The 26973-nt window shown below is 46.2% G+C and overlaps 1 protein-coding gene across 1 annotated transcript; it reads left to right on the top strand.

Annotated features, from left to right (window-relative positions):
* Positions 1 to 26956, top strand: MYL1 (myosin light chain 1). Its single transcript, XM_029069342.1, has 7 exons — positions 1 to 120; positions 16627 to 16654; positions 21973 to 22116; positions 23357 to 23530; positions 24287 to 24364; positions 25729 to 25771; positions 26634 to 26956. The coding sequence occupies exons 1-6, from the start codon at positions 1 to 3 to the stop codon at positions 25755 to 25757; spliced, it is 573 nt and encodes a 190-aa protein (XP_028925175.1). The 3' UTR covers positions 25758 to 25771; positions 26634 to 26956.
* The last annotated feature ends 17 nt before the right edge of the window (positions 26957 to 26973 follow it).

Genomic DNA, 26973 nt, shown 5'->3' with positions numbered 1-26973 from the left:
ATGGCACCAAAGAAGGACGTTAAGAAGGCTGCTGCCCCAGCCCCAGCCCCGGCCCCGGCCCCGGCCCCAGCTCCACCTCCCAAGCCTAAGGAAGAGAAAATTGACCTTTCTGCCATCAAGGTAAATGGATGAATTGTTTGGTCACTGAAAAACTTAGCCAATAAGGAACTTGTGAAATTTGCATTAGCAATCGTGGGCACGGAAGGCGGGGGGAGGAGGGATGTGGGGGGCAGGGTCGGAGAGCAGGACCGGTCGGCCTTCTTCTTTGTGAACGGTTCCGCTCTGGGGGCCTCCTTGCCGAGCCTCTGTAAACACATCTGCGGAAAGGAAACCTGCCATCACCGAACCGGATCAGGAGTCAGGTCCTCTCACCCTGAGCTCTCGATCTGGGGCATCAGACTTCTTTCAAGTGAATGCCGGTTTGCTCTTTATAGGGGCAGGAAAACCTGGTCCCTTTGGCGGGGCCGGAGGAAAACGGCAATCGCTCCCATGAGAGTTTCATCTCTGACTTTTTTCCGGGATCTGGGAGCAGCTGATGGGTGGTGTTCCTGGATGTCTGTGTTGGACAGCTGCTCTGAGTCTTCTCCTTAAGAGAAGATCTGTGCAATTCAGACCATGATCCTCATGAGCTGGACGCAATGAAATTTGACCCTACCTAAATTAGCCTGATGCAGAAAATGATAGGCACAAGTGTTTCAGTGACTTTAACGGTATTCCTAGTTATGGATTTTGCTCCTAATTTGCCCATTTCTGATAAATGAAACTAACGAACAAGAAGAAAATTACAAGCAGGTTTTGCACCTTCCTGATTAAAATGTGTCTTTGGATTTTTGCATGCTGGATGGAAGAGATGAATGAACTAGCGTCAGCTCTGTGCTGGGCCTGAAGTCACGGCTGATCCGGAGGGGCTCGGAATTAGGCAAAGGAGAGCAAGCCAAAAATTTGCCTTCCTCTCTGCCAGACCGCGCCTCTGCCTTCTCAGCACTCCGATAGGTCAGATTCCCATTTGAGAGTCCCCGTCTCAGGACCCTGCCTTATATGGTAAAGCTCAAGGGTGAAGGAGTTAGTAAGGAGTCTCAGTTTAAGCAAGTCTCTCCTACCTGAGGTTAACTAAAATTTCATTTGTCCCCACACTGGCCTAGGCTAAGAACATTCACCACATCATACTTTTAGTATTTCATGTTTTGGCATTTGTGAGTCAAAATTTAGTTGAGCGACCTGCAGTGGTTGAGATGAGATGAAGAAATGAATGTCCAGTTCGCATTTCAACCCTCCGATACCCCATTAGCCCCAAATTGAAGTTTGAGCTGGAGCTGGAGGGTATTCATAACTACAATGGGTTTGGTAAAGCTGGATCAGTTAATAAAGAATAGAAATCAAGGCATTTATCCAGTGCTTTCTATGTACTAAGCACTGGGGTAAAAATAGGATTATCAAAACCTGGATCAATCAATAATTAATAATAATCAAGGAATTTGTTAAGCACCTACCTTGGGTTTAGCACTGGGTGGTCAGTGGTATTTAATAGAATGCTTACTGTGTGTCAAGCACTGAGTTGGTAGATGCGTTCCCTGCTTTCGAGGAGCTTACAGTCTAGAGGACTGTAAATACGAAGTTATCCAATCGGACACAGTCCCCATCCCACTCGGAGCTCACAGTTTATACCCACTTTACAGATGAGCTAAGAGAGGGCCCCCAAAAGAGACTTGCCCAAGGTCCCACAGCAGACCTGTAGCAGAGCTGGGATGAGAAGTCAGGTATCTGGACCCCCGGTCCCATGCGCTTTCCATTAGGCCAGACAACTAAAGTGACTTTATAAATATCTATTTATGGAGATAATGCAGGCTGGACCATTTAGGAAATAACCTATCCCTTGGCCCAGTTCACCTGGAGGAAACAAAACTTCCAACAATACTGCTCCTCCTTGTAACGTGTCTTCAGATGCACTCTGAAGTTTCAGGTCTAAAACAGTCTATAACAAATCTACCTAGCACTATCATTAGATAGAAGCAGCATAGCCTAGAGGAGAGAGCACGGGCCTGGGAGTCAGAGGACCTGGGATCTTATCCCGGCTCACCCACATGTCTGCTGGGTGACCTGGGGTGAGTCCCTTAACTTAACTCTGTGCTTCAGTTATCTCATTGGTAAAATGGGGATTAAGACCGTGAGCCCCACCTGGGAAAATGGACTATGTCCAACCTGATTAGCTTGAATCTTCCCCAGCACTTAGTAATACAGTGCCTGGCACATAGCAAGTGCTTAACAAATACCATTTAAATAGGCCAGTCCAAAGCTGATGGTGCACTTGGATTGCTATTAATAATTAAACTAATCAGAAGACTATGGTAGCCACCTTAATATATATGGCAGCAGCTGATGCTCAACCCTTGATTCTATTGACTCTTGATTCTATTTATTGCTATTGTTCTTGTCTGTCTGTCTCCCTTGATTAAACTGTAAGCCCATCAAAGGGCAGGACTCTCTCTGTTACCGATTTGTACATTCCAAGTGCTTAGTACAGTGCTCTGCACATAGTAAGCGCTCAATAAATACTATTGAATGAATGACTGAACCCTCCCTCAGCTCCACAGCACTTATGTCCATATCATTACACTCTGCCATTCCCCTAAATGCAATGTATTTTAATATCTGTCTCACCCTCTCTATTGTAAGCTCCTTATGGGCAGAGATGGTGTCTACCAACACTACTGTATTGTAGTGTACTGTACTCTCCCAAATGCTTAGCACAGTGCTCTACATACAGTAAACTCTCACTAAATTCCATTGATTGGTTGAAACCTGGGCATTGGGACACTGTCCTAAGCTTACACACCTTCCCCTTCTCTCAACAACTGGGCGAGAGAGTGGGGTTAAAGTACCCAACCTTCAGGAGCTGTTCATACTACAAGTTGCAGAATGCTGTGAGACTTATGCTTAGTATGGGCAGAGTATGGGCCCTAACACTAATAGTGAGTGAGGGCAGCAGACTGTTAGAGCCAAGGTAGGCTTGACTAGCTATCAAAGACATTCCCACTCGTGGGATGCATGGACGCTGTTAAGACACGTGTATGGTCGGTGGTTAGGACCTAAGCCCTTTGACACTCAAACCACCCCACAACCCCACGGCACTTTCATGCCCTTCCTTATACTCTATTGCTTTCTCTACCTGGAATTTATTTTTCTGTCTGTCCCCTCTGCTTCATTTTAAGTTCCTTGAGGATAGGGATTGTGTCCATATACTCCACTGTACTCTCCCAAACATTTAGTTCAGTGTTCTGCACCAAATAAGTGCTCAATAAATACCACTGATTAATCTGTTTCTACATTCCATGAAGACAGGAAGCTTTCTCTTAGTTCTCATCCCTCCCTCTTTCCCTTTTTATCCTCTGTATCTCTGAAAAGAGTCACTCATTTTCTTTTTTTTAGGTTGGGATAAGAAAGGGAAACCAAACACCTCAGTTGGTACGTCAGTGGCATCAGGAAGCAGCCAGGCACTGTTATTTAGCAAACTTTCTCGAATGGACGAGTTGAAGTCCACAGCCTTATTAATATTCAGATTGGAACTAGATTGCTTCTAGTTCTTGGAAATCAGCAGAAATCATCTCTCAAAATGCTGCTTCACCTCTTGTCTCAGCTCTCACCCCAGATCCCTCACCTATGATCAGAAAGGAAAAAAAACAGATTAATAATAATGGTGACAATTGTTAAGTGATTAATAGGTGCAAAGCATTGTACTAAGCATTAGGGCAGGTACAAAAAAAACAGGCTCATTCATTAATTCATTCATATTTATTGAGGGCTTACTGTGTGCAGAACACTACTAAGTGCTTGGGAAGTACAATTCAGCAACAAATAGAGACAATCCCTGCTCACAACAGACTAACAGGGAGGCAGACATCAAAACAAGTAAACAGTCATCAGTAGCATCATTATAAATGAAAAGAACTATAGATATATCTATATCATTAATAAAAACAAATAGAATTATAATTATAAAAATGTACATATAGACACAAGTGCTGTGGGGTGGGGAAGGGGTAGAACAAAGGGAGTGAGTGGGGTGATGGGGAGGGGAGGGGGAGCAGAGGAAAAGGGAGGGTTAGTCTGGGAAGGCCTCCTGGAGGAGATGAGCATAGTCCCTTTTCCCACACAAGGGCTCAGTCTAAATAGGAAGGAGAAGAAGAATATCTACACCTTTTCATCCACGAAATCTGCAACCCGGTTTTCTTCTTTAGAAGCAGAGAAAGCTACTGAACCTGTATCCCATTAACAATGTTGATTCTGATCTCAGGAGGAATCAGGACTAATTGGGACTGGTGTGGAAAGGCTCCCGAGTTAAATCCTGTTTACTGATGCCAGGGCTCCTCATCCTGTTTCAATTATCTTTTATTTACAAAGAGAGTGCCCTTGGAAGGAGTGAGTGGGGTACAGAGATCAAAGGAAAGAGCCAAGCTTCCTCCTCCAACATTCCAGGAGAGGCTTCACCTCTCCTTCCAGGAACCATGCAATTCAGAACATACCCGCATACGTAGTGCCCTGCCATGGCAGAGGCAAGCAAGAGGCCCTCCCCCTCCAGCCCCTCAGACTCTTTTACCCTCAGGCTATTGCCTAGACCTTGGAAACTATTACCAGGCTTTGGCCTCATTACCCAGCAACAGTCCTGAAGACATTTCAGGCTAAAAGGACCAGACACCAGACCACAAATTCAATTCCCTTTTGCCCCCTGGGACTCCCAACCAATGAAAAGCTGCTAGTCCTTTGGACTCTGAGTAAGTCCTTTCAGAATTGCTGATAGCTATAAAACTGAGCATGACCCCTGGTCGTGCACTTTCCATTTTGCAAAATGCCTTGCAGTCTCGCAGCCAGCCTCGATTCTGGAGCTGGCTCCGAGGCTGGGGAATGTGATACTCTGGACATGGGGGGCAGAGCACAGCTTATTTTTTGTTTTCTCTCCTTCCCTGCACTGGGTTCCGAGTCCCTTTACAAAAGCGCTCAACCTGCTGAGGTTTGGATGCTGGAAGCATTGCATGTTTTCTGTTTGCTCTCCCGTGAATGGTTCCCATCAGTGGCTCGACCGGGCTTGAGATGGCCACTGACGGGCCCAGCCCCTTTGGCTCCATTAAACAATCCCAACCACTAAAATGACTGCCTGGCAACTCCGTGGAGAAGAGCCACGAGAGGTGTAGACCAGCGCTGTATCCGGGCACCTGACAGGTGGAAAGACCACCGACTGGTAAGTAAACCATTTGCATGATGCCCACTTTCAGCATATCTTCTTCCTCTAAACAGAAAGATGAGCCCTTCCATGGCTCTTAACAGCTCCTCCCTTGTAACGCTTGTTCTGTTTACCAGTCAACCAGGTCATCTCTGACAGACCTACATGTGCCATTATGAGAGAGGTAACCCCATGAAATGCACTGGCAGAAAGAATGCTGATTGGATCTACGAAGCTCATAGAGGCAAGGGACCTTAGTGGCAGGCAGGGTTACCAACTCCAATGAAGCCACGAAGGCAGAAATCCATTTTAGAGCTTCAGCACCGCCATCTTTCCTAAGAAAAGACAAGCAGGTCGGGTGGCATGGTCAATGAGGCCTTGTGGTCCAGTGTTGTCTGGGGAAATATAAAGTGGCCTGGGGCTGGGAATGATGGGTCCACTCTGTTTGGGAGCATCCCTGGGATGTTTGGGGTGCTGGTGACTGGAGGGAGACCCTGTTGGCTTTGTTTTGTGGTCTGAACAGGGGAGTCTATTTCCATGCTAAAGCAGATTTGCTTTAGGTCTGCTTTAGTGGAGGGCACCTGCAGCTGCCATAGACAGGCAAGAACCAGACTGGGAGATGGGGGAGGTGAAGTCAGTGGTCCTCCCTGAATTCTAGTCTGTGCCTCTGACAGCTAAGACAGAAATCACCTAAGAGGGCTGGTGGACAAGGCGACCTATCCAGCCCAAAGAGTAGAGTCAGGAAGGAAAAGGATTTTCAGTCATTTTAAAATGGAAGGCTCCATTCTTGCTTCCCAGGAAAAGGAATTCTGAGCTCCCCATTCAAATAACTGTGGGATTTGTAAAGGGCTTATTATGTTCCAAGCACGGTACTGAGCACTGGGGCAGATAAGAGATCAGCAGATAGAACCCATTCCCTGTCTCACGAGGGCCTCAGAAACCTGGTTTCCTCTGGAATGAAGAACTTGGCAAGGACTGTCCAATTCATTTCCCAAAACCCACCCCTCCCATTTTAAGTTGGCCTGAACCCACTCTAGTTAAGGAAAAATAATGGAGGAAAGACAATAAAGACAAACTTTCTGAGCCTGATTCTCCCCAGGGTGAGGGGTTAGAAGAGAGAGGTTCAGACATGCCCCCATCTTATGATCCCTAGGGAGAGAGAAGAATCCCCCTGTCTGCCTAGACATACTCTGCTCCCATCCTCAGCTCTAAAAGGACAAGACCAGAGTCTGGGCAAGAGGAATCACTTGCTGCAGCCCCACAGCAGGGAGAACCCATCTGGCCACTAGGGGGCGCTGCGGCTGTAAGTGGTGGCCACACCGTCTCCCATTGGCTGCCAAGGTGGGCCCTTCTCCCCCTGGGCAAATTTGAAGAGAAGTGTGAACCAAGGACCCTAGGGAGGGCAAGACTGCCCTTCACCCCTAGGCCCCGAGGGCACTTTCAAAGGAGTGGAAAGCCCAGCCCGCAAACCAGCACAAGCCCTAGGTACCTCCACCAAATCGGACCAACCATCCAGCTTCCACCCCTCCATACTTGCGTCATAAAAACACTAATGGCACCATCATTCTTTGGAAATGCCAAAAATGTTGGGTCCAACTTTGGGAGAGTTAAAATCCTGAACTTCATTCACCAGGGGGAAAAGCTGGTTGTCCTCCCCCTTAGTCTGTAAGCTCCATGTAGTAGGAATAGTATTGATTAAGCAATGACTGTGGGCAGAACACGGGACAGTTGTAATAAGATAGTAGTAAGAGTAATATTTATTAAGTGCTGACTGTATGCTGAGCATTGAAATCCCATCCCTTAAGGGGCTTAGGAACAGTGTCTGACCTGATTATCTTGTTCCTGCTCTGGAGCTTTAAAACAGCACTTGACATATAGTAAGCACTCGACAAAGAGAAGCATCATGGCCTACTGGATAGAGCATGAGCCTGGGAGTCAGGAGGACCTGGGTTCTAATCCCAACTCTGCCACTTGTTTTCTATGTGACCTTGGGCATGTTATTTAACTTCTCTGGGCCTCATTTACCTCATCTGTAAAATGGGGATTAAGACCGTGAATGCCCTGTGGGGCATAGGCGGTGTCCAACCTGTTTGGCTTGCATCTAGCCCAGACCATAAGCACTTAATAAACACCATTTTTTTAAAAAAAAACTACCCTAATTATTATTATTGATTTAAGGAAGCCAAGAAGTGGAAGATTCCTATAGAATTTGGAAGTCATGATACTCCCTGGAGCTTTTCAGCTGGTGAACAAGACTGTGATTTCCCACTCCAACATAAATCCCACTGATATAGCACATCTGTTAGAGAAAAGCACTAGTCAGTTCTGTCCAGAGTTCCCACCTGCATTTCTTCCCCTCTCTACCTGCTGGGTGGAAGGCCCTGGGAAGGTCAAAGCAGCATGACCGTGGATCAAGCACGAGCCTGGGAGTCAGCAGGTCATGGGTTCTAATACCAGCTCTATCACTTGTCTGCTGTGTGACCAAGGGCAAGTCACCTAACTTCTCTGTGCCTCAGCTACCTCACCTGTAAAATGAGGACTAAGACTGTGAGCCCCATGTGAAACAGGGACTGTATCCAACTTGATAATCTTGAAACTACCCCAGTGCTTAGTACAGTGCCTGGGACAGAGTAAGCGCTTAACAAATGCTACTAAAAAAATGTTCTCTCTTGCATCAAATCCAAACCATACTTGGGTACGAGGTGCTACCCGGCTCATTGATCTCTGATGAAGGAAGGTCTGTGACCCCTAGTGCCAGAGAATGCTACTCCAACAGATGGACTCTCTGCAGGAGCATTTCAACAGAGCAGAGAAGACCTCTGGCCAGGGTCATTCATAGACTATTCTGCAACTGTGCAGGATTAAAGTCTACCTGATTCATGGACAAGTTACAAAGGGTTCCATTTAGTCTGCCGATAAAACAGAATTTTTTCCTGCCCCTTTTCCAGCCATAGCTATAAAATTCCAATCTGGGTTTCAGATTTCATCTGCCAAGGAGCTTGGTACCTTCTCTAATATAAAATGGCCCCAGGGGACAGGAATAAATACTAAGGAAAACAGCTCACCCTTATAAGGGATATAGATCTGGGCCAGGGAAGAAAAAATGTCCTCGTTTCTCCCCCGCCCCTCCCCACAGAGTATGGAGGGTAGCAGAATGGGAGTTTTGCCATTGATTTTTGAGTCCCAGCTATCTCTGAGGCAGAGCAGAGCTAGAGGGTAGTTCAGGATGGTAGTTCCTAGCGCTTTACCAATCTAGAACCCCAAGGCAACTAACTCAAGGGGGAGCCACAGATGCCAACATCTTCCCGCCCTGCCCACATGTCCCTGGTCTAATTAATATCCCAAGTCCCAGAAACCACTAAAGTGGCAGAGTGCAGTGGACAACAGGCACCTAAACTTGCCCAAATGAATCCAAATATTACAAAAACAGATTTCAGTATCCAAAATCCATTTTTCTTAGAGGAATCTTCTCCTCCCAACCCAACTACTCTTCCATTCTGGAACCCTTTGTAATTTGTCCATGAATCAGGTAGACTTTTTAATACTGCACAATCGCAGAAGAGTCTATGAATGGCCCTGGCCAGAGGTCTTCTCTGCTCTGCTAAAATGCTCCTGCAGAGAGTCCATCTGTTGGAGTACCATTCTCTGGCACTAGGGGTCATCGTAGCTTCAGACTCCCTGCCTAAGTTCTTCCAGGCTCAGCCTTAGTTCGGTCTTGACCAGGAACCCAAGGAAATCCACTCCTCTAGCTGGGCCTTCTGAAGATATGTTGGTTCAGACCAACTCTAAATCTCTCATGATGGCATAGATTACTGCTCTCTAAATCTGACTCCTGAGAAGTCCCTTTGATTCCGTAGTTTCCCTGTTCTTGGTTTCTCTTAGTTGAGGGCTGTCATGAAACCAGATTGCTGAACCAAAGCCTTTATCAATCAATCAATCTTTCTGTGTGCAGAGCATTGTACTAAGCTGTGGGAGAGTACATTATAACAGATATGGTAGCCCTGTTCCCTCCCCATGAGAGAGAGAGGGAGACAGATATTAAAAAAAATTATGGTCATGTGCATAAGTCCTGTGGGGCTGAAGGTGGGGTGAATAAAGAATGGGGTGCATCACTCTTGCAGCAGAAGGGAGAGGGAATAGATGAAATGAGAGCTTAGTCGGGGAAAGACTCTTAGGGGAAATGTGATTTTAACAGAGCTTTGAAGTTGAAGAGAGGTCTATGGGTTAAAATAAAAGAAATAGTATTAGTTAAGTGCTTACAATGTGAGTGCCACTGTACTAAGCAGTGGAGTGGATACAAGCAAATCAGGTTGGGCCCAGTCCCTGTCCCAGGCGGGGCTCACAGTCTCAATCCACATTTTACAGATGAGGTAACCAAGGCCCAGAGAAGTGACTTGCCCAAGGTCACACAGCAGACAAGTGGCCAAGCCGGGACTAAAACCCATGACCTTCCGCCTCCCAGGTCCGTGCTCTATCTACTACTACTACACATGCTGCTTCTCTATATAAAGGGAGAGGGAGTTCCAGGGCAACCACAGGATGTGGATGAGGGATCAGTGGCAAGATAGATAAGATGAAGGTTCATTGAGTAGGTTGGCATTAGAAGACTGAAGCGAGTGTGATGGATTGTAGAAGGAAAGCGGCAAAGTAGGATAGGAGGGGGCAAAGAGCTACAGTGATTGTCAGGAGTGAAGTCTTTCCTTTATATAATGTAACAAATGTCAGGTAGTCTAAACTCCTTCGCTGGAAGTTTTTCTGATGATTATTTTATTATTATTATTATTATTAGGTGTACTAGTAAGCAGCGTGGCATAGTGGATAGAGCAGGGGCCTGGGAGTCAGTAGGTCATGGGTTCTAATCCCAGCTCCACCACGTGTCTTCTATGTGACCTTGGGCAAGTCATTTAACTTCTCTGGGCCTCAGTTCCCTCAACTGTAAAATGGGGATTAAGAGTGTGAGCCCTATGTGGGACAGGAACTGGGTCTGGCCTGATTATTTTGTATCTACCCCAGAGCTTAGAACAGTGCCTGGCACATAGTAAGTGCTTAAAAAATACCATAATTAGTAGTAGCAGTAGTAGTTGAGAAGCAGCGTGGCTCAGTGGAAAGAGCATGAGCTTTGGAGTCAGGGCTCATGAGTTCGAATCCCAGCTCTGCCACTTGTCGGCTGTGTGACTGTGGGCAAGTCACTTCACTTCTCTGTGCCTCAGTTCCCTCATCTGTAAAATGGGGATTAAGACTGTGAGCCCCACATGGGACAACCTGATTCCCCTATGTCTACCCCAGCGCTTAGAACAGTGCTCGGCACATAGTAAGCATTTAACAAATACCAACATTATTATTATTATTGTTATTATTATTATTAGTGGTACTCGTTTAGACTGTGAGCCCGTCATTGGGCAGGGATTTTATCTGCTGCCAAATTGTACATTCCAAGCGCTTACTACAGTGCTCTGCACATAGTAAGTGCTCAATAAATGCGATTGAATAAATGCTGCATCCCCTCTACCCTTGCCAGGATCTGATTCTATGAAAGCTGCCTCATCTTTTCCATCCCCAAGCTCTCTACTTTAGGGTAGCCCCTATCCCACACCACCCAGCCTCACTGAGTTATGGGCTTCTTGCCATTATTCCAATTATCCAACAGTAGAAATCCTAGTTGACTGCCCTATTCATCCATGCTATTTCCCAGAGTTTGTCTCCTTCATTTTGAGAAGCTCCCTTACTGTTCATTCATTCAATAGTATTTATTGAGCACTTACTATGTGCAGAGCACTGTACTAAGCACTTGGGATGAACAGTCGGCAACAGATAGAGACAGTCCCTGCCGTTTGACGGGCTTACAGTCTAATCGACGGGCTTACAGTCTAATCATCCCAACTGAGGAATGTTTCCAAAGCACTGGGAAATGAGAGGAAGTCGTCTGTCCCTGCACCAAAAATCCTTCCTAGCAACTCATACAAAAATGCTTCCCAGCAACTCATACAAGCTCTGAAGCTTCAGTAATGTTAACGTTCTGCAGATATAATAATAAAACTAATGGTATTTGTAAGCACGTACTATGTGCCAAGTGCTGGGGGAGATACAAGGTAGTCAGGTTGTCCCAGGAAGGGCTGACAATCTTAATACCCATTTTACAGTTGAGGTAACTGAGGCCCCAAGAAGTGAAGTGACTTGCCCAAAGTCACACAGCCAGCAGGTGGCAGAGCTGAGATTAGAACCCACGACCTCTGACTCCCAAACCCATGCTCTTTCCACTAGGTCACGCTGCTTCTATTATGGTATTTGTTATGCACTTATTATTGTGCCAAACACTGCTCCAGGTGCTGGGGTAGATACAAGCTAATCAGGTTGTCCCATGTGGGGCTCACAGTCTTAATCTTAATTTCCAGATGAGATAGCTGAGGCACAGAGAAGTTAAGTGATTTGCCCAAAGTCACACAGCAGACAGGTGGCGGAGTCAGGATTAGAACCCATCACCTTCTGATTCCCAGGCCTGTGCTCTATCCACTATGCCATGATGCTTCATCTACACCATGCTGCTTCATCTTGTGCCTTGTCTTCTGCCTTAATGGAGTTTTATCACTGGGATTAGAAGAACGTATGTGGGGCAATTCAAGAGGTGATTATATAGTCTTCCAATGGAGTTGCAAACTGTCGGTTCATGAGCAGTCCAGAAAATGATACCTATGGTACTTATTAAATGCATACTATGTACCAAGCACTATACTAAACACTGGGGAATGTACAAAATAATCAGGTAAAATATTGGAGCTCATAGTCTAAGTAGAAGGGAGTAGGATTTAATCCCTGTTTTACTGATGAAGAAATTGAAGCATAAGGTAATGAGTGACTTGCCCAAGGTCACACAGGAGGCAAGTGGCAGAGCTGAAATTAGAACCCAGTTCCTTTGACTCTCAGGACCATTGTCTTTCCATTAGGCCATGTGAATCAAAAATCAGTCCTAATAATAATAATAATAATTGTTGTATTTGTTAAGCACTTTCTATAAACCAGGCACTGTACTAAGCACTGACGTGTATACAGGCAAATCGGGTTGGACACAATCCCTGTCCCGCATGGGGCTCACAGTCTTAATTCCCATTTTTACAAGATAACTCAGGCACAGAGAAGTGAAGTGACTTGCCCAGGACCACACAGAAGACAAGTGGCAGAATCGGGATTAGAATCCATGACCTTCTGGCTCTTAGGTCCATTCTCTATCCACTAGGCCATGCTGCTTCCCCAATTTTTATGGGCTTTATGGTCCCGTCCATTAAGCCCATAATAACACTCTGGGGTCTGCAGCCTCTGCTGCTCCAACCCCCGCCATTTCACTGTCACCTCCTTGGGCTCCACCCCCAGGCATACCTGCTTAGTTTCTGTCAGAAAAAACATCTGACCATTTTACTCATATGTTCAGCAAAACATTCTCAGCAACTGGCAGCCCTCTGTCATCCCGCCCCTAGGAAAGAGAGAGAAGCTAATCTGTTTGATCAGTTTGGGAGCCTGGCCCTGGGCCCCATGGAAATTCAATTCCCTCAATCTCCTGATGGGAAAGAATATAGTATGGGGATGGGGTGGACCTGTCACCACTAAGGGGCTGCAGAACTCAGTCTCCCCTTCTAGGCTCCCTTGAGTGGGTGGAGAGACAGAGACCTTCCCCAGTGGCCTGCTGCATTCACAGACTTAACTAACTACTAAGAGAGAATTCCTCCTTCACACGAGTACTTGTGATTGCAGAATAGGAGTGTGGCAAGGTTCCCCAGAGAGTTTGCCCCCACCTCTTTGGCTGTTTTATATGTCTTAAGAGCAGTGCTCTCTGTTGCAGAGCGGCTGAGACAGATACTGAGTGAGTTAAGGCAAGAGATGGTTTGATGCCTCCATTCCAATGTCCACTTATATTCAATAATTAGGCCCGTAACCCTCTCACTAGGCTGTCATGGGAACCCCTGTGGCCGCAGAAACTAAATTCTCATCTGCAAAATTCATTTTGATCTCCATACTTTGGAAAACTGTGGGTGTAAATCTTCAAAAGAGGAGCAAACATGAAAGGCACAGATACAAAATTAGTAGCCGGAATAACTCTTGTGAATAAGCAAGGCGGTTGATAAAATGTTATGAGAAGTCACAGCTGCGGCATGTCCCTGGCCTCAACCCCTCTTCTCAAATCCCCCACCCTCCTCAGCACTCCTCAGGCCTCTCCTGAAAGTCCCTGGCAATTACTGGCCCCTGGACAAGTCCTTTTTAGAGGGGGAAGGGGAGGTGGGGAGGGTCTAGGCCAGGCCTGGAGGCAGAGGACTAGCCCCAAAAGGCAAAAGCCAATGTCTGTGCCTTGATCTCTATGTCCTGAGGAAACTTGGACACAGACTGTGAGCCCCAAGTGGGACAGGGACTGTGCCCAACCTGATTATCCTGTATCTACCTCTGCACTTAATACAGCACTTGACATGTAATAAATCCTTAAAAAATGGCTCATGAAAAAATCATAGCAGGGCTTTCCCTTCCAACTGGGCCTGCTCAAACCCGGGAATGCCATTCAGGCTTGTGCTCCAATTAGGAGCTTCTTTAACTCTGTCTATGGCCCAAAGTGCTGTGTGCTACTAACGAGAGCCCACAGAGGAAATCAAATCATTATCCGAAACCATGTCCTACTTCTGAAATGCTGGTTTCCCTCAGTCAAAACCTAAAATGCAGGAAGCTTGCTAACCAACCTTGGAGCTCCTGCCCCTACTATAAGGTGCCCTCACCTGTCTTAATACTAGCAATATAGCAATATTATTATTATTATTATAATCCAAGCACTGAACTAATTTCTGGGGTAGATACAAGAAAATCAAGTCGGGCACAGTCTCTGTGTTACATGGAGACTACAGTCTTTAGAGAGAGGACAGGTACTGAATCCCCATTGAACACTTGAGGAAACTGAGGAGTAGAAAAGTTGTGACTTTTCCAAAATCACAAAGAAGACAAGTGGACGACCAGAGATTGGAAGCCAGATCTATGCTATTTCTGCTAAGCCACACTGTTTCTATCTTCACTCCCCCAAGGCCCCCAGTGATGTTCCCACACCCACTGCTGAAATTGTGATTGGCCACTGGCCCTTGGCCTGTTGCAGTCTCTCCTCTGACTTCTCAGGATCCCATTCTCCAGAGTGGATCTGAGACGAGCAAATCTATTCAGGAACTTAAACAACAAGAGGGGAAGATGGCTTGGGACAGAACTGCAAATAATAATGACCCTGTTCTGAGCTCCAGAGATGAGCCTGAGATCTTAGAGAAATGAAGTGGTGTTGTGGAGTTGAGGAAGGGTGAAAAGGGACATTTGATCAGGAGGCCAAATGCCCATCCTAGCCCACCCTGCTGGCAACTCCAAAGGTGGGTGTCTGTCAGCCCCTCCTATTTCTAATGAAAGCAGCACCTGCCTTTGGCCTGTTCAAGCATTCTGGAGTAGGGTCCCTGCAGAGTATAAGGTGATGCCCTAAAATAGCCCCTGTTGGGCAGAGAATCTGCAAGCTAGCACGTTTCTGGCATCTGCCTGAGGTGGTTCTGAAGGTCTGAAATAGGAGTTGCTCACCCCGAAGAGGACCCTGGGTGCTGCTGAAGAGAATACACAGAATGAGGTGAAGGGAGGCAATGGGTAGGAAGCTGGGAGAGGTGAAGGGGTTTCTGGAAGCCTGCCAGGGTCAACGTCCCCCAGGGATGGGAGGAGAAGCATTGTCGACCAGCTAACCAGCCTCAGCATGGACCCCTGAGGATAGTGGCCAGCAACAAGCCAGTCCCTCTGGGAGGGTGGGGGTGAGAGGAAGGGAGTCCAGACAGTAGACCCCTTAGGTGGCAGAGGTTAGTAGGTGAGGATTAATTTGCAACCCCAGTGAGGGCATGAGCAAATAATGCTATTGTTTGAGCAAATGAGCCCAGGCTGCTAAGGGTCGGTTCTCTTAGTCAGGCTCTACCACAAGCCTGGCCCGCATGCAACCCCTTGGGTGCCCATTCCACCGCCAAGCTAGGGAGGAATGTGCTGACCTTTCAGGGCGATATGAAACTCCCTAGCCACTGCCCCTCCCAAACGGCAGCATTGGATCTGCTGGAGACAGAGACCTAGCAAATGTTGACGAGCTCCGTGCTCGCCACAGCCGGACTCTCCCAGGCACCACGGATGTCTTCTTAAAAATAGCCCCCACGCAGGTGCAGGGAGAAACCGATCCTTCTCCGCCTTTGCCCTAAGAAAGCCTCAGAAGGCTCCCCTGGGTGTGGCCACTTCCCCTGACACCGGAGCTGGGGCGATGTGACGAGACTCCCTCCCCATAAATAAGGCTCTGGGCCAGCCAGGGAGGCCCCCACTCAGGGACTCGGTCAGCTCTAGACCACCGCTCCAGCTCCAAGACCACGCTGCAGCTGACCGGCTCCATCATGGTGGGTCCCCAGAGCAGCCACCGCCTGCCCCGAGGGCTAGGGACCTCGGGCTGACTGGGCCCCACAGGGAAAGGCAGTGAGAAAGTCAGTTAAATTTGAGGGGAAGATTAAGGGAAAGGGGACCCCTTAGTTCTCCGGGGAAAGCGAAGCTTGCCAGCCTGGCCCTGTTTTGAAAGCATTAGGCTAGAAAAAGGCGAATCCCCCTCGGGGGAGGCCGGAGTTAGAGGAGTTGGGGTTATTCTATGCAAAAACGTTGGCTCAGCCCAAACGTAGAAACCCAATTCTGCTCTCACCAGAGAGTCTCGGACGATCTGACTGGGAGAAGCCAGTGGCTCTAACGGGAGCCAGCTGAGGTCAATGAATGGGCTTTACATAATGTCAAGTGCCACAGTTCTGCAGCAGTAATACTTCAAATAACCTTCATGTTGGCTGCTTGGGGCAGACTCTTAAGTGGCCTAAAGATGGGATTGGACCGAGCCGATCCATCCTCGGCTGAAGCGTCGGGCCCTGCTTCCCCCCCAGGATAAGCACCTCCGGGGATCCAGGCTGTCGGAATTTCCCAGCAGGTATCTTATGCTACCCACGGAGGTTGCAGCTCACTAGACAGGATGCCCATTCTCACCAGTAGCTCTCTTCCTTCTGCCAATGCATATTCAACGGCACCTCCTCTCTCTCTCATGTTTCTTACATTTTGTTTGTCACTCACTGCAGTCCTTCAGTGCTGACCAGATTGCGGGTAAGTGGAGCTGAACTTCAGTTCTAATGGCCTTGGGGTGAATTGTCGCTACCCTGCACAGTGCTCTTCATTGATTAACCGCTGTGACATTTAATCACTGACTGGCCCAGCCGGATTACCCATTCTAAATCTGAGCTCCGACAAATAGGATCGTTCAAGATCCCATTTGGAAGATGACTCATGAGGTGATCTGGATAGTCCTCAGATCCAGAAAAGTTTGGCTAAAAAAGTGATCTCTGTGGTTAATTTCTTTCCATTAGATCGAGTTCTCTAAGGAACAGCAGGAAGGTATGTGGAACGCAATGATTTTTAACCCATGCCCTTCGATAAAGAAATGTTTGGGTGGTATTTGAATCACGGGCACTTCGTCCTGATTTTCTGATGTTACTTATGTTGGGCAAATACATCTCTGAGCAAAACTGCAATCTTTCAAAAATAATTGGCAGGGAAAGGGCTAACCTGACTATGATTCATGGGGAAAAGGGGATGGGGCATTGAGAGACTATATAACTTCTGGGAGGGGAGGGAAGGGGTGGGAGAGGGAAGGATAAGGCAAGTGTCGGAGATGAATATTGCTGAACAAAAGTTAACGTGAAAGCTTGGAATACAGATCGTTCAGAGAACACAGTTGAATGGCTCATTTAAATTTACCAACATCTCCTGACTACCAATACTGACCATCAGTACTAACCAGAGAGTTTCAGATCTTTCAAATCCGAGAGAGGGAAGGGTTTCCGATTAAGAAAGAGCCTCTCTCCTTCTCTGTGACCCCATATCCTCTCTGCCTGATAGTCTCATTGAAAGACAGGTGTCATTTTTCACCTTCTGACCCTTCCCAAGCTGCTGGAACTTTTTTTAGGGCAGGGAATATTTCCCTGTACCTCTTGAACTTCGGGGTCTGGGTGAGCAACAGCAGTAGCTAAATCTCGGAGCCTTTCTGGGGATAGAGCTTTGAGGTGACATTGCAGGGGGTGTGTCCTTGGGAAGAAGAGATCCTAACAGAAATGAGTGAGAATGAAAGTGAGATTTCCAGGGCCTGCCTTTCAAGTTCATTAATTTCCCTTTCAGGTCCTAAATCTTCTCCATAAAAGCCTGTCAAGGTTTTCAGCTGAGAAGGTTTGACAAGATGAGAACCTGGGGGAGATCAGAGTTTTGTTCTGAATGATTACCCCCTGTGTTTAGCACTGTGCTGGGAACATTGTAAGCACTTAATATGCACCCTTGTAAAAATAATCAGATCACAAAGAATAACTCAAGAAGTTAATCCCAACTGTGTTCTTGACTGATGTCCTTATGAGGAAGCAGGGAGGGTTCAGACAATGTTTGATAATTGTTTTCTGGAGGTGTGAATCACTGGGCACTGAAATCACCAGAGACTACATTATATTTCTTTTTCTGTCGGGCAGAGGGTAAGTCAGAACAGGAAAATATATTAATCAGTAATAATAATAATTATGATATTTGTGAAGCACTTACTTTGTGTCAAGCACTCTGTGCTTTGTGCCACGCGCCAGGTAGACACAAGGTAATCAGGTTATCCCATGTGGAACTTACAGTCCTAATCCCCATGAGGTAACTGAAGCACAGAGAAGTTAAGTGGATTGCCCAAGGTCATAGAGCAGACAAGTGGTGGAGTCAGGATTAGAACCCATGTCCTCTGACCCCCCAAGCCTGTACTCTTTCCACTAAGCCATGCGACTTTTCTACAGTACATTCAGTACAGTGTGACCTGTTTTCATAGCACTGTTTAACTGAAAGATACTGCAGTTTAGCTTCCCTGCTCTCTACCCTGAAACTCTCTAAAGATATTTACCAACTTGCTCTGTGATTGGCTGGTGTGTTATTAGAGGCTGAGGGACTGTTCGGTTAGGATCTGTTTAGGAGACAAAGTTTGCTCAGAACACACTAAGGCATTCCCATCCTTGTGTGTTATAGCCAAAACCAAAATTTCACTGTGCTTTGGGAAAAAAAATAATAACCTGAGAAAACACAAACTCTACATAACTGAGGGAGAGGTGTTGGAGGAGCAGTGGGTTAGTTCAGAGGGGTTTAGTCCAAGGCTAGGGTCATCTTTGTGATTATCCCAATCTATTTCACAAAACTCCTGAACTTGAGGTGGTGAAAACTTTTGGGAAGCTTGAAAGGTTTCTGGTCCTAGAATCTTCCCTGAGGAAATAATAATAATAATGATAATAATAAATAATGAAATTTATTAAGCTCTTATAATGTGCCGAGTACTGGAACGTATGAAAAATGAGCCAGTCAGGCTTAGTCCCTCTGCCACACAGTCTGAGAGGAGGGGGGAAGCAGGAATCTTATCCCCATTTAAAAAATGAGGAAATCAAGGCACAGAGAAGTTAAGTAGCTTGCCCAAGATCATCCAGCTGGTAAGAGCCAGAGCAAGGATTAGAAATGACTCCCAGATCTGAGCTCTTTCCACTGGGCCATGCCGCTTCCTCAGCACAGTAGAAGTGTTCGTTTCCAAGGTATTTCCTTACCATCATAAAAACCAATTCTGGCCTCGGCAATTTGATTGGGTGCTAGTGAACTGGCTGCGCACCGTGCATGAGAAGAGCAAACGACTGCCAGGGAATTTTGATCTTGCATGCCATTCAGAGAGGGAAAATTCCTTGTCACTCTAGTCAGCTATCCCTATTCAAGACACCGAAACAAGTCTCCCTTGCTGCAATAATAACGGGTTTGGGGCTCAAGCAGTTCTGGAATTCCACATTTGAAATTTGCTCTCACTTTGAATGTGCAGTCATAGCGCTTAGAATAGTGCTCCAGCACTTAGAACAGTGCTTGGCACATACTAAATGCCATCATTATTATTGTTATTATGTAATTGATGTTGTTGCCATGGATGGCGGTATGACCACACAAACAGCTGTAACAAGCTTATTTCAGTGTTCTTCCAGAGTTGGATGTCTACAGAGCAGAAATATGCCAGGCTATGAAAAAACAGTCAATCGATAGAATTTATTAAGTGTTTACTGTGTGCAGTGCACTGTACTAAAAGCTTGAGAAGACTACAACAGAGGTGGTAGACTCATTCCCTGCCCTCAAAGAACTTACAGGCTAGAGCGGGAGATGGACTTTAAAATAAATTACAGATGGGCATATACATCAGTGCTGTGGGGCTGAGGGTGGGGTAAATATCAAGTGCTTAAAGGGTGCCAATCCAAGTATGTAGAGGGAGAGGGAAATGAGGGCTTAGCTAGGAAAGGCTTCTTGGAGGAAGATGTAACCTTAGTAAGGCTTTGAAGCTGGGTAGAGTAGTGGACTGGCATATAAGGAGGGGTAGGGAATTCCAGACCAGAGGGAGGATGGATATGGGAAAGGGATCAGCACTGAGACAGATGAGAAGAGGAACAGTGAGTATGTTGGGGTTAGAGTGAGTAGGATTGCGTTATGAAAAAATCGAGCTCAGAGAACCTGGTGTAATCAGAGCTGAACCCAGAGGTCCCAGGGCTATAAGCAACTGAGTCCAGAGGTGCTGGACTGACCTTTGGCAAATCTTTGGGAAAATCCAGGCCTAGTTTTATCTCTATGTCCACTCAACACTTTTAAAGTCAATCCAGATCTGGCAAAAGACATCTGTGGCTAAAACTTGAATGATGAAGTGGCTGAGGAAGAAATAAATGAGCTAATTCTGTCATCAGGGAAGATGTCTTCCAACTCAGTTATATAGTACTCCCTCAAGTACTTAGGACAGTGCTCTGCACACAGTACGAGCTCCATGAATACGATTGATTGATTGTGGGCATGAATATGATTTTGATTCTGTTTTATTCTCCCAAGCACTTAGTACAGTACTCTGCACATGGAAAGTGCTCAATAAATACCATTGGTTGATTGATTTTTGAATAATAAGAATTATGGTATTTGTTGAGCCCTTCCTATGTGCCAGACACTGTACTAATCGCTGGAGTGGATATGAGCAAATTGGTTGGACACAGCCCCTGTCCCACGTAGGGCTCACTGTCTCAATCCCTATTTTACAGATGAGGTAACTGAGGTACAGAGGAGTCGCCCAAAATGACACAGCAGACAAGTGGCAGAGCTGGGATTAGAACCCATCTGAAGGTAGAGGAAATGGCGCAGCGACACTTAGAAATCCCCATGTGAAGTCTATGTTGCAATTTTAGTCTCCGTGGAAAGAGAGTTCTTAGAAGATGAACAAAGACACCCTGAGTAGGGACCAGAGTTGGGGACCACGGCAGCCAGAAAGATACTTTTAGAAAGGAATTTATCTTCCAAAAGGTAAAATTCCATTTAGGAAGAAACGCCTAGGACTCCCTGTTCTCTCCCAAGCATTTAGTACAGTGGCCTGCACACTGTGAATCCTCAATAGATGCCCATTCATTCATTCAATCATAGTTATTGAGCCCTTACTGTGTGCAAAGCACTGTACTAAAAGCTTGGGAGAGTACAGTATAACCACAGACACATTCTCCGTCCACAACGAGCTAGCAGTCTAGAGGGGGAGACGGACATCAATATACCTAAATATGCAGATATATACAGATATATGCATATGTGCTGTGGGGATGAGGGGAATGAAGAACAAAGGGAGCAAGTCAGGGTGACGCAAAAGGGAGTGGGAGAAGAGGAGAGGAGGGCTTAGGGAAAGCTTCTTGGAGGAGATGTGCCTTCAATAAGGTTTTGAAGTGGGGGAGAGCAATTATCTGTCTGTTAGGAGGAGGACACCTCTGAAGGACTGATTCTGAGATTGCCTTGAGCCACACATTGGTAAATTTTAGTTCATGAATCAATTAATCGATGACGTTTATTGAGCGGTTACTGTACTAAACACTTGGGAGAGTGCGACAGAGTCGGTAGACACATTCCCCGCCCACGAGGAGCTTACAGGCTGGGGAAGTTTAAAGCCTTGAACTATAGTTGGTCTAGGAAGTCCTTGTTTCTTGCCACTTTAAATACTCCAAAGGATGGTCAGAGAGCCTAAAAAGAAGGCCGGAAGGCAGAGAAGACCTTGACGCTTATGAAGGGTTAAACTGTGACAGTGGGAAGTGATTGATCCAAAGAAGAGCAGTGTGACCTAACGGAAAGACCATGAGCCTGGGAGTCAGAGGACCTGGATTCTAATCCTGACTCAGCCCTATGTCTACAGTGTGACCTTGGGGAAGCCACTTCATTCTCTGTGCCTCAATTTCCTCATTTGTCTAATAAGGATTAAATGCCTAATCTCCCTCCTACTTAGACTGTGAGCCCCATGTGAAATAGGGACTGTATCTGACCCGATTACTTTGTATCTATCTCAGCCCTTAGAATAGTACTTGCCATGTAGGAAGCCCTTAAAAAATATCACAATTATTATATACTATTGCTACTTCTACTCTGAGTTAGAGTGAGAGCCCCATGTGGGACAGGGACTGTGTCAGACCTCATTAATTTGTACCTACCCCAGTGCTTAGAACGGCACTTGCCACATAGTAAGTGCTTAATTATTACTATTAACGACTATTATATTATTAATTATCAATTCAATGATCAGATTACATTCTTGTATTATTGTTGATTATTATAACCATCATTATTCTCCCAAAAGCCAATAACCTTCCTACCTCTTTCTCTTTGGCTTGCAGACTTCAAAGAAGCTTTCCTCCTCTTCGACAGGACTGGGGAAAGCAAAATCACACTGGGCCAGGTTGGCGATGTGCTGCGGGCTCTGGGCACCAACCCCACCAATGCCGAGGTCAAGAAGGTTCTAGGAAACCCCAGCAATGAAGGTCATACCACCAGTGTGCTGCTGCTGTGTGTTTGTGTTTGTGTGTGTATGCATGCAGGGTGCTACTGGGTGCCATCTGTCCTGATCAGACCAAGAGGAAGTCTGAACCCCTAGGGGGCCCCCAGAAAATCCCCACCCATCTGTTGTCCTCCCAGACCCTGTAATAATAATGATGGTGCTTACTATACCCCAAGCACTGTGCTAGGAGCTGATGTAGATACAAGATATTCAGTTTGGACACAGTCCCTGGCCCACATAGTGTAACAGTGGGGAAGCACTGGGGTCTAGGGGAAAGAGTATGGGCCTGGGAGTAAGAGGATCTGGGTTTTAATCCCAGCTCTGCCACTTGGGCAAGTCACTTAACTTCTCCAAGCCTTATTTATCTCATCCATAAAATGGGGATTAAGATTGTGAGCCTAGGTCGGACAAGGCCCGTGTCCAACCTGATTATCTTGTATCTGTAGAGTAAGCACTTAACAAATGTCATCGGGGAAAAATGAAGTAGGAGGGAGTACAATTTATTCCCCATTTTACAGGTGAGGAAATTGAGGCCCAGAGAAGTTAAATGACTTGCCCAGGTCACACAATAGATAAGTGGGGGAGCCGGGATTAGAACCCATATCCTATGACTCCCCGGCCCATCCTTTTCCCATGAGGCCAGTAGCCAATGGAGAACCAGCAGAGGGTTCCTAGAGTTCCTCCCACCTCCAACCCCCAGCTAGCCAGGCTAGCCCAGGGGCATGTCTTGGCTTGATCTGGTCTATCAGCTGCCCATATGGTCACTGGCCAAATACCAAGAGACCCCCCCAGAGGACCCCAAAGTTTCTCTGATTTCTTCCTCATCCAGTACCCTATTCTGCCTGTGTACAATTGACTTTAGATTGTGACTCCCTGGTGCAACAGCAAAATATCCCTAACTCTATTTTGTACTCATGTGCTTGAGATGCACACTTGTGCTTTCAGGTGTGTTGCATACATGTGTGTGGGGTGGACTTTTAAGAATCCCACTGGTCAATAAGAAAACAACTCATCTGGTAGGAAGGGAAGAAATGGCCTTCGGTGAGCAGTCTAGCAAGCTTCCTTTAATTTAGAAGTTTCTTACCTTTAAATGATGTCAGGAATGGATTTTTCAGGTCCTGTCCCTCAGCAAACATAAGAGAGTAAGATCTTGCAAATGAAATCCTGAGTTCCCTTCTAGTACCTTTTGAAAGTACAAACTTGCAGTGGGGTGTTTCTTTCAGAGTTGAATGCCAAGAAAATCGAGTTTGAACAGTTCCTGCCAATGATGCAGGCTATTTCTAACAACAAGGACCAGGGGAGCTATGAAGACTTCGTTGAGGGTCTGCGCGTCTTTGACAAGGAAGGCAATGGGACAGTCATGGGGGCTGAACTCCGTCACGTCCTGGCTACCCTCGGTAAGAATATCTCTGTTCCCCAGCTGTTCCCATCCCTATCCAGTGATCCAGAGCACATTGAGTTAGTTCTTCCAGCTAAACACCGTGGCTCAGTGGAAAGAGTCTGGACTTGTGAGTCAGAGGTCCTGGGTTCTAATCCCGGCTCCGCCACTTGCCATTCAGGTTACTCGGAGAAAGTCACTTAACTTCTGTGTGCCTCAGTTACCTCATCCATAAAATGGGGATGAAGACTGTGAGCCTACGTGGGACAAGCTGGTAACCTTGTATCTACCCCAGGCCCTAGAACAGTGCTTGGCATATAGTAAGCGTTCAAACAAATACCGCCATTGTCATTAAACACTGTGAAAGGCGGAATACTGCAAGAGGGGACCCACTGATGACGGTCCAAGGTCTCCAACCAGAGTGCCCAGAGGGAAAATGAATTTTCACCTAAGAAGAGTCAGGACTTCCATGAAAGGAGCCAAAAGAGAAGGATGTACTCTTAAGGGCCTGAAGTATTATAGGGAATGGGCAGGAGGTTTCAAAAGATGGAAGGACAAGCTGGTGAGACTGTGAGATTGTAAAACCATGGGAAATACATGGTACATGCTACTTGGGAAGTATGTAGTATATGGGAAGTGATTCTTAGGGCAGGATTCCTAAGGGATTGGCAGATGGTTGGGATAGAATGGATTCCCAGGCTCCACAGCTCCCTTTGGAGCAGTAAAGGGTTGGATGGGTGGGGATGACTGAACTCCTGGATTATTCCCCTTTCAGGTGAAAAGATGAAGGAGGAGGAGGTGGAAACCCTGCTGGCAGGTCAAGAGGATTCCAATGGCTGCATTAACTATGAAGGTAGGCCCGGGGAGAGGCATGGCCTGATGCGAGGGTTCTGATGTGGCTACCGTCTTTCTTCGGCAACCACTGGGGCCAGAGATTCTCTAGGCCTCCATCTGCCTGAGGCAATCCTATCCCTGGTAGAAATCTACCTATGTGACAAGACGACCATTTTTGGAAGCAGCATGGCCTAATGGAAATAGCATGAGCCTGGGAGTGAGAGAATCTAATCATTCACTCTTATTTATTGAGCACTTGATATGTGCAGAGCACCATACTTAGAACTTGGGAGAGTACAATACAAAAGAATTAGCAGAAACATTCCCTGCCCTTAACAAGGACCTGGGTTCTAATTTCACCTTTGCCACTTGCCTGCTGTGTGACCTTGGGCAACTCACTTAACTTCTCTGTACCTCAGTTCCCTCATCTGCAAAATGGGGATTCGATACCTGTTCTCCCTCCTGCTTAGTCTTTGAGCCCCACGTGGACCTGCAGCGTGGCTTAGTGTCAAGAGCATGGGCTTGGGAGTCAGAGGATGTAGATTCTAATTCAACCTCTGCCACTTGTCTGCTGAATAACCTTGGGCAAGCCACTTAACTTGTCTGTGCCTCAGTTACCTCATCTGTAAAATGGGGATTAAGACTGCAAACCCCACATGGGACAACCTGATTATCTTTTATCTACCCCAGCGCTTAGAACGGTGTTTGGCCCATAGTAAGCATGTAACAAATACCATAATTATAATTGTTATCATTATTATTGTATCTACCCTAGCACTTAGTACAGTGCTGGCACATAGCAAGCGCATATCGGAAACATCATTATTAGTCAGAGGATCTGAGTTCTAATCCCAGCTCCACCACTTGCTTGCTGTGTGACCTTAGACAAGTCACTTAACCTCCCTTGCCTCAGTTCTTTCCACTGTAATATTCAATACCTTATCTCCTCCACCATAGAATATGAGCCCCATGTGGGATGGGGACTGGGTCCGACCTGATTATCTTATATCTACTCCAGCTCTTAATACAGTGCTTGGCATTTAGTAGGTGTTTAGTAATTACATATGACATATTACGTAGTCAATATGTTTAGTAAATATGACACCTAAGTCTTGCCCCAGAGTACTGCACATCCTCCTGATTAAGATCATCTGTTCAAGCGGTTCCCCAGCTCACTCTATCCCACCCCATTCCAAGCCCCAGACCAGCTCCCAGCAAAGCACAGGCCCCCTTCAAACCAGAACAGCAGAATTTTGATTGAACACACCACCAGTTCATTCATGGATTTTTTCTTACCATCAAAACTATCTCTGAATCATTTAAATTTTCCCTCAATTGTTGGCTCTCCCCTCCTAACACGAGTTTGTTTTATTTTTTCGACAGCTTTTGTCAAACACATCATGTCTAACTAAACGGAAATCTTCAGGTACAGTTCAGTGTTCTTGCCTGGGCTTGATTTGCTTGACGGATTTTTTTGTGGGTGGTAGCTTCAGATAAAATCCGTAGGGAGATCAGCAAACAGACAACATAGAATGCTTGAGTTTTGATACTTTGAAATTCAGTATTGTAGGAAACTGCACTGCAGCTGCAAGCCTTAGGCTATGTTAGGGAACAACTTTTCAACTGCCCAAAGAAAACTCTTGAACAATAAATACTTTTGCTATTAGGTCCCATTGAATTTCAACAATCCTTACCAAGGGTTTCTGCGATCATACGCTCACTGATTATTCTTTTACAATGGCTTCAGGCAGCATATTATTTCAAGAGCCTGACCATAGATTAGCCAAGCCAGCTACTGGCTAAATCAATCAATTGACCAATCAGTGGTATTTATCGATTGCTTACCATGTACAGAGCACTGTACTAAGTGCTTGGGAGGGTACCATACAACAGAGTTAGTAGGTACGTCCACTATCCACAATGAGATTACAGTATAGAGAGGGAGACGGACATTAACAGTAACTTGTTACCGATATAAAAGGGTTTACAGATCTACAGGACCCAAAATCCTCTGATGTTTGGACCGAACTTTGCTGGGTGAGGGCCCTATTTTAGCATGCCCATTTCCACTTCCTTTGGCACGGCCCCACTGGGCAAGACAGTCTGATCCAGTACCTCAAAGGTAAGCATGTCTAAGTGCACGTCGCAGTTCCACAGGTGTGCTGATCCGCCTGACCAGATGTGGTCCACTAAGTTTGCTCTATCCAGCTCCACTTTTCTCTCTCTCCATTCTTTCTGGAAAAATGGGCTGGAAATCTCACTGAATTTTCTTTCCTTTCTCCCACCAGAGCACATACCAACTATTGAAGACAGTGGAATTGAGATTTCTGTGACTCAGTGAAACTCCCACACGACAATCCAGCTCAGTTGGCCATGACTGGAAGGCCCAATCCAAGTCATCCAGGACTCATCCGAACGCCTTGCCAAAACTTTTTTTTATATCCCGGAGTTATCCTCTGGATCATCCAATGATGTACTTCACAGATCACATGCTTGATGAGGCAGAGTAGGAGGAGAGTTCTGCTGTACGTGTTAAATATAAGAATCACTATTTCCCTTTGGAGCAATCTATGTCCCCAAAGAACATCACAATAAATCCCTGTGGACAGTCTTGGTATTTGTATAGTC

This window comes from Ornithorhynchus anatinus, chromosome 7 (assembly GCF_004115215.2).
Source record: "Ornithorhynchus anatinus isolate Pmale09 chromosome 7, mOrnAna1.pri.v4, whole genome shotgun sequence".
Lineage (NCBI taxonomy): Eukaryota > Metazoa > Chordata > Mammalia > Monotremata > Ornithorhynchidae > Ornithorhynchus > Ornithorhynchus anatinus.
Note: the sequence above shows the minus strand (reverse complement) of the source record. Positions and strands in the feature narration are given on the sequence as shown.